This window comes from Salvia miltiorrhiza, chromosome 2 (assembly GCF_028751815.1).
Source record: "Salvia miltiorrhiza cultivar Shanhuang (shh) chromosome 2, IMPLAD_Smil_shh, whole genome shotgun sequence".
Taxonomy (NCBI): domain Eukaryota; kingdom Viridiplantae; phylum Streptophyta; class Magnoliopsida; order Lamiales; family Lamiaceae; genus Salvia; species Salvia miltiorrhiza.
The window spans coordinates 41,738,449-41,746,929 of record NC_080388.1 but is presented as its reverse complement, the minus strand read 5'-3'; the positions used below and the strand labels follow the sequence as shown (position 1 = coordinate 41,746,929).

At 35.6% G+C, this 8,481-nt stretch overlaps 1 protein-coding gene across 1 annotated transcript; it reads left to right on the top strand.

The window, feature by feature from the left end:
- The first annotated feature begins 2,218 nt into the window (after window positions 1–2,218).
- LOC131013494 (abscisic acid receptor PYL12-like) lies at window positions 2,219–3,067 on the top strand. Its single transcript, XM_057941601.1, has one exon. It carries the CDS (start codon window positions 2,229–2,231, stop codon window positions 2,853–2,855), a length of 627 nt encoding a protein of 208 aa, XP_057797584.1. The 5' UTR covers window positions 2,219–2,228; the 3' UTR covers window positions 2,856–3,067.
- The last annotated feature ends 5,414 nt before the right edge of the window (window positions 3,068–8,481 follow it).

Genomic DNA, 8,481 nt, shown 5'->3' with positions numbered 1-8,481 from the left:
CACTATAAAATTAAGCTGACTGCTTATCATTACCAAACAAGCTTGTTCGTATATATAATTTCAATAAAGTAATAGAATTCCTCTCTCAAAATAAGAAGAAGTAGTGGAATCCTATAGTTACAGGACAAGATCCAAGTTCCAAGAAATACTAATTAATTTGATCAAGAGTTTCCTAGCCACAATGAAAACAGAACATGAAATTCTATAATTCGAGAAAAGGAAAAGTCATATATACTAGATAAATAATGAACTACATTTCATATCTAAAACTAGATCAAGATTGGCACACGTAACATCTCAATATCTCCGCCGACTATTAAAATAACATACAAATATTTTCTTATTCATGGTCCAAGTCTCGTTTTTAATTATATCCAACTATTAAACAAATATATAACCTGTTGTACAGACAATATTGATGAATTTTAAAAGTGACTATTAGTTAGAGGGGAGATAAAAATAAATAGGTATAATTATATTATATATTAGAGGGCGTTTTTAAAAAAGAAAACATAATATTTGGCCACTAATTAAAAAAAATATAAAATTTGACCATTTATTACATGTAAAGACTGTTTTGCCCTTAATTAGGGCGGATCGGATTCAGATTGAATTCGGGTTTGCGCGCGGGTTAGGCACATATAGGATTAATAGTGCCAACCGAAAAAAATAAAAAAATAAAAGTATATGGCACTAATGACACTAATATGGCCATACCATTCGTGCAACACTACATAAGAGAGTATATGGCACTAATGACACTAATATGGCCATACCATTCGTGCAACACTACATAAGAGAGTATATGACACTAATGACACTAATATGGCCATAAGTATCATTCGTGCAGCACATACTAAATGGAGAATCTAAACCCTAAATGGATAATTTAAATCATAAATAGAGAATATAAACCCTAAATGGATAATCTAAATTCTACGAGGAAGTGTTCAAAATGGTTATATAAATGTATTCATCTAAATAATATCAGCACACATGTATAAGACACTAATATGGCCATAAGTATCATTCGTGCAACACTAAGTATATGGCACTAATAGTGCCATGTGTGCCTAGTCCACGCGCAAATCTGAATCCAATCTGAATCTGATCCGCCCTTATTAAGGGCAAAACAGTCCTAAAATGTAAAAAATGGTCAGATTTTATGTTTTTTCAATTAGTGACCAAATATTGTATTTTTTTCTTCAAAATGGTCATACGAGTATATTGTTTCATTATATTATTATGTAAAAAACGGTTACTAAAATATCTAATAGAGCTAGAATTTACTCTGCAGTCTGCGTGCTGGAGGGGTGGGGCGGCTTGAGGAGGGTGTGAGGGTTAAAGTCGCACACGATTGCTTATATATGGGTCGCGTATCTACATGAGTCCATATTAAGAAAAATAATTCAAAAATCGTGAAAAAGTTGAAAATTTTGTTTAAAAAATAAAATTGACTATTGCACCCTCTTCACTTTTTTTCTTATTATTAATTTCATCTCCCCCCTCTATAAATAAATCTAATTTTAATTTTAATTATTGTATGTTATTTAATTAATGTAAAATTTAATTTTAATGAAATATTGAATTTTAAAAATTTAAAGTTAAAATTGAACAAAATAAAAATTAAAAAAATTAGAGCCCCTTAGACGGAAGATGCTCTTACACAAGATAAAGGTTGGGTACACATATTCGTGCACAGCTTATAAATTAAACCACATTTTTGTGCAATAATATATAAGCTACATGTAACGAATAAATTATTTTAATAATTTAAGATTTTTTATGTTTGAAAATATTCATTTTATCATCAATATACTTAAAATTTTAAGAATTTTAACTTTAAAAATGCTGGTTTTTATCATTAATTGCCCCTAGAGAGCATATATAATTAATATAGTTTCTATTTATTCTCTCCGTCCCATTAATAGGCTTATTTTTTTTTTCCAGATGTTTTATTAGAATATATAAGTTTATTTTTTATTTTGTGTAAAGAAAATATATTTAATTGGTGCAGATAATATTATTTTAAAAAAAATTAATTTTCGTGTTCAAAGGAAGGGAAAGATATTAAAGTGGGACGGGGAGTAATATATGGTAAGTCGCGAAATTGAATGCATTTTCCCGATCAGATGCAGCCAAAACACAGACCAAATTTCGATGAATCCGTTTACTATTTTTAGCAGCCCCCTCCACTTTATAAGACGGCAGGGCAGCACCTCTAATTAATGGCGGCTAAGCTTAACACTACAGAGCTTTCCATAAATATGCAACAAAACAAACACATTTCTCTAACAAAACCCCAAAGTCGCAGCGCCGGTGAAGAAGCCATGAAAGTCCTCCACCACAGCCACCGCCTCTCCGCCAACCAGTGCGGCTCCGTCGTCACCCAAACCATCCAGGCGCCGCTGCCGCTTGTCTGGTCCGTCGTCCGGCAATTCGAGGAGCCGCAGGCCTACAAGCAGTTCGTCAAGAACTGTGGCCTCAGCTCCGGCGACGGCGGCGCCGGCAGCGTGAGGGAGCTGACGGTGGTGTCGGGGCTGCCAGCGGAGCGGAGCATCGAGCGGCTCGAGCGCCTCGACGACGAGTCGCATGTGATGGTGGTGAGCATAATCGGCGGCGACCATAAGCTGGTGAACTATCGGTCGACGACTACGTTGCATAAAGAGGAGTGCGGCGGAGAGACGGTGGTGATGGAGTCGTACGTGGTGGACATTCCGCCGGACAGCTGCGAAGAGGACACGTGTCTGTTTGCGGATACTATAATTGGATGCAATCTCAAATCCCTAGCAAAGCTTACCGAGAGAATGGCATGCAACCATGTTTCTTCCTATTTTCCTCATTCTTTCTTCTAAAAATACTCTAGTTTTTACTCTCAAAAACATAAAAAAAAATACTTTGTTTTTTAAAACTGCTCTATATTTTTGAATAATTGCTCAAATATAACATATATCTATATATAGAATGCAATTTCGTTTCGTGTTGATTTAATTTCTGTGTGCGCGGCGTTTTTTTTCTTTTCTTTTAATCTTTTTTGCTTTTGTTTATGCACTTTTTCGTTAGGTGATCGGAGCCTAGTGTTTTCATGTAATATCTTATTATAATGTGTGTCTGTAAATGGCATGTATTTTATAAAGTAAAATAAAATAATTGAAATAAAGGGTGGTTAAGTTATTGGCTACTTGACTTATGATTAATGTACTTGCATTTATGATATAAAGTTTTTGATGTTTTAAATTTTTGATATCTAATTTGTAGAGCCAACTTCGCTTGATATATGGGACGGAGCATTACAACAATATATATATATATATATAGTGGGAGAGGTTCAAGAAAGAACCACTAAATAAAATAAGAACGGAGAACCATTTTCAGTCATTCGATCATCAAGATTTACGGTGGATGCATCATCTTGTTGGATGAATAGCAATTTTTATTTTATTTTTTTGAGTGCATTAATTTTTACAGTGGATGCATTAGATTTGATGGTTCTCACGTTCTTACAAATAATGTAGTTATCTCTAAAACCACACCCTCTATATATATAATGGTGATATAATTTTTGAAGTATCATGCATGAGATCTATATGGTCTTATAGTGGATATACTATTGTGCATGTTTCAAAAATTTAAATAGGTTACAATATTTATTGATATTTAATGTTGTAAATAATTTTTGTGACATGTAAATATATGTAGGTATTTTTATATGTAAGAGTATAATTATCTTTGATGACGATATATTCATAATTAACTAGTCCTTAGAAAATGTTTTCTTTTAATAATAAATAAAAAAAATTAAAACAAAAGTTAAAAATAATACTAAAGTAAACATTTGTGTGTGTGTGTGAGAGAGAGAGAGAGAGAGAGAGAGAGTGAAAATAGATTGCTACACTAATTAATAAAAATATTTTATGATATTTTTTTATGTAGTAAATTTAATTATATTTCAGATGTCACAAAATTTACTATCTTTGAAAATATAATAAAATATATTTATATTTTTTATGTGTAATAAAAATATATAAATACATCTACAAACTTTCACCTAATTTTGAGTTGGAAATTTGTTACATAATTTTAATTATTGAATTTTGTAAACGAACTTTTTTATATATTAATTTTGTTACATCTATAAATTATGCATATTTAATTATTGAATTTTGAGTTGGAAATTTCAAAAGGTTCGTTTATATGAGAAAAGATAATACAAACAAAACATAAATTGAATATGCATATCTATATTATCTAATATATAGTATTTAAAAAAACAAAGCATATGCAATAATAATTAATATATTACGTCGCGCATTCTTATCTTATTTACTGTTTTGGCTGATCGCAAAGGGTTTGCTTAGAAGCAAAGGAAATCTCGGCTTGTCTTCGTATCTGATTCCAATTTTTTATTGATATAATTAATTATATGGCTTGTCTTCTTACGCCGCGACAGTTACAGTCGTTCCTTGCTTTAATATAGGACTATTTTAAATGTTCAAAATATTAAAATATGTGGAAATAATCACTTAAGATTTTTGTGATGAGGAACGTAAAGAAAAATCGGTATATATACTTAAATATTGTAATTTATTTTAATAAGTGTTAATTGCCTAAAATTTCTGTTGTTCATACCATAATCTATCATGCACCCTTAAAAAGAAAGAAGTATAATTAAGCTGCAATGATTATTGTAAAATTTCCAATGTTTTAGTAATATGCGAAGACGATTAAGAAGATTCTTGATTATTATAGTTGGATTTCTGGGCAGACCTGTTGCAGTGATAAGTCTCATATTTATTTTTCTGCTAAAGTTCATGTTGTGACTAAGCGTTCAATTCTGAAAAAAAATGAACTTTGTGAAGGGTGTGGCCCCCTTTTCTTATTTGGGGTTCCGATCTTTGATGGACGTGTCCGTGCTTCCTATTTCAGACCAATTCATGATCGGATTTTAGCCAAGTTTTCTAGATGGTGTGAGCGGCTTCTATCTATGGCGGGTCGTCTTTGCCTGGTTAAGTCGGTCATTCAGAGTTCTATCACACACTATATGATGGTGTATAAATGGTCTAGATCTTTGCTGAAAGATTTGGATGATAAGTGCCGCAATTTCATTTGGACGGGTGATGTTAGAAAGACGCCTTCTTGTTCGGTGAGCTGGAGCCGTGTTTGTGCCATCAAAGAGGAGGGGGGTCTTGGTGTCCGTTCCTTTTCTTTAATGAACAAGTGTTTTTTGATGAAGATAGCGTGGAAGCTTATCTGTGGTAAGGGTTTCGGGTTTTTGATTCTGCAGGACCGATACTTGGATACCTTCAGCTGCCAAGTGAGATGTGATTCGATCTCTTCGTCTGTTTGGCTTGGTATCAAAGAAGAGGTGAGTGATTTGGTGGAGAATTCGTACAGCTATATTGATGACGGCATGACCACGAATTTCTGGTGTGATGACTGGCTGGGTTACAGAATTTCTGAGAAATGCAGGGTTCCTCATTATGTTCTAGATTTGCTAAGACATTCTGTTGCTGATTACTTCTATGATGGGGTGTGGCATTTCACCCAGGATTTTATTAATGTTTTCCCTGAGATTGTTGGTGATATTTTTGTGCTTCCTATTGGCGAGGATTCTGACACTCGTTACTGGAAACCTTCTCTTCATGGCACGGCCACTGCTGCTCTTGCGTTTGCTAATCACTGTCATCGTTTTCCTCGCGTCAACTGGGGTTCTTGGATCTGGAAGCCCTATATTCCAGCTAGACGTTCTTTAGTCTGCTGGCGGATTCTTCATGATCGTCTTCCTACCTATGATCGCCTGATTAGATATGATATGATCATGCCCAACCATTGTGTCTTTTGTTTCTCCTCGGGTGAAACTATGGATCATGTTTTATGGTCTTGCAGTTGCGTTAGACCTATTTGGATGGAGTTCTTGAGTTGGTTTCAGTTAACTGAGGCTGTTGTTGCTGCTGATATGCATAGTTTCTTAGTTAGGGCCTGGGGTTATAAGTTCAGTTCTCAGCTGGACTGTTTTTGGCATGCTGGCATTATCACTATTTTATGGGCCAGTTGGACTCAGAGGAACTCTTGCATCTTTGATAACAAGAGTTTTGACCAAAGGCTGATCATCCATTTTGTCAAAGTTGCTTTTAAGGAGATGGAGAATAACTTTAATCTTGGTCATATGAATAATTCTTGGAAAGATTATACTATTCTTAGATTGATAGGCGTTGCTACTCGTGCTGCTCCTCTATCGGATTTCATCGCTGTGCATTGGTGGCCTCCGGTGTCTCCTTGGATTAAAGTTAACACGGACGGCTCTGCGATGGGGGCTCCAGGAAATATTGCGACTGGTGGAGTCTTCCGTGATAATTTTAGTTGGGTTCGTGGTTATTTTCATTATAAGGGTGGAGTTGGTTTTGCCTTTGAAGCAGAACTCCTTGCGGTTATCAAAGCCATTCTTATTGCTCATGATCGGGGTTGGCTTTATTTATGGGTTGAGTCCAATTCTATGTACATTGTTCATCTGCTTGATGAGCGTTCTACCGCAGTGCCTTGGCGTTTCATTGCATTATGGAATAAGGTTCTTCGTCTCCTTCCTGATTTTACTCTTCAGATTTCTCACATTTATCGGGAGGGAAACAAAGCTGTTGATATTATGGCAAACTTTAGCAGAGAAGAAGGCTGGTGGCATTATGCTATTGAGGAGATTAAAGTTGTTGTGCGTCTTGATATGGCTACTCACAGTCATACTCGTATGCGTTGATGGTTATGTTTTGGTGGTCGTGGTGTGGGAATGTTCCATATGGCTTTTTTCAGTTTTCTGGTGCGCTAGATACTGGGTCATATGGGGTCGGGTTCCGTTGGATGCGTCATGGCAATGCTTTTGCTAGCGACAGGAGTTTTCAGGCAAGACCTTTGGTTTGGTCTTTGCTTCCGCCGTTTCCTTCGTTGATGATGGCGGGGCTGCCTTTTGGTTTGTTTCGCTGCTGCTTTAGTTTCTTGTCGAGGCCAATCGGGTTTCTGTTCTTTCCTCTCTTCTTGGGGCGTGTCTGTTCTTGTTTGTTTTGTGTGGTTTCGTTTTGCTGAATATTTTTGTTAGGGAAAAGAGCCGGGTCTGCTTCAGGATGATGGTTAGGCCAGAGTTCTGGAAGCGGTCTCATTTCCGCTTTTTTCCCTCTTGCTGGTTTCGTCTTAGACGAGTACTCTTTTTCTCTCTCTAAGGTTTTTCCCTTGGGTTTTTCTCAGAGAGGTTTTAACGAGGCTCGACCCTTAGTCTGCTTCCTTGTGCTTTCAAGGGTTCTTAGGTTTTTTCTCTTTTCTTTCTTTAATAAAATCGCAATTTAATAATAGTAATATGCTTATAACAATTGCAATATTTTAAGGCCCAATATGACAGATAAGGCCTAGATAGAGTACATATCTACCCGATACCAATTGTTTGCTATCCAAGATGTGTAATCACATATGCTCGAGAAATCAAACTCCGGTCTAAAGTCCTGACTATATATTGCGCATGGACCATCTAATAGCTACAACGGCTTTGAACAGTAATCCTGATTAAAACCCCAAATCCTGTTTAGATAATCAATTGTGCCTGACAAAGAAACGAGATCAATAATTTTGTAACAACTCCACCTACCAGATTGTGCATACATTTATGTCTAGATTTCCTTTATATTTGTGGTGAGGAGCCGCTGGGGATGGGGGGTGAAGGTGTTGGAGGTGTAGTCGTTACGGGAGAACCAGAGAAAGGGGCTACTGAGGTCGATGGCGGCGTTGATAGCAGAGCGATTGCTGCTGTGGCAATGTGTTGTGAGGTTTGGGGGCCTTTGCAGATGGGAGGATTAGGTCGTTTTGGACGGGGGCAACGGTAATAATTGGATTGAGAGGGGAAAAAAATGTGAGGAAGAAGAGAGAGATTTTGGGGTGTGGGACGTGGGCGAAGAGATGAACAAGTGGTGAAAAAGAGGAAGAAGATGGCGGTGGGTGGGCTTGGGGGAATAAACTGAATCAATTTTATTTTGATTCTATATTAAATCAGTTTTTTAGTTTAATAAAGTAGTTATAAGGTTAAAATTAAAATTTATACATTTAATGTAGATTTTAATGTGATGTACCAAAACAACTCATTCATGATATTTATTTTCTTTATCTATCAAACACAATATACAAATTCTATCACCCCTTATTTACAATACCCTATCTTAACTTAATCTATCTTGTCATATCCTAATATACCTACTAAACCAGCCCTAAGCATCACTTTCGTATATTTAACCTAAGATAATACTTTATATAAGGATATTCTTATTTAAGTCATAAAATTTTCAAGGTGGATTTCGATAACATAAAGGATAATTAATACTCCCTCTGTCCCGCGAATCTTGAGTCAATTCTTTTCAACACGGGAATTAAGAAAATAGTATTTAGTGTGTTAAGTGTAGTAGGTGAAAAAGTGAAAAGGTGAATAAAGAGTGAATTTTTTTGCCATATAAG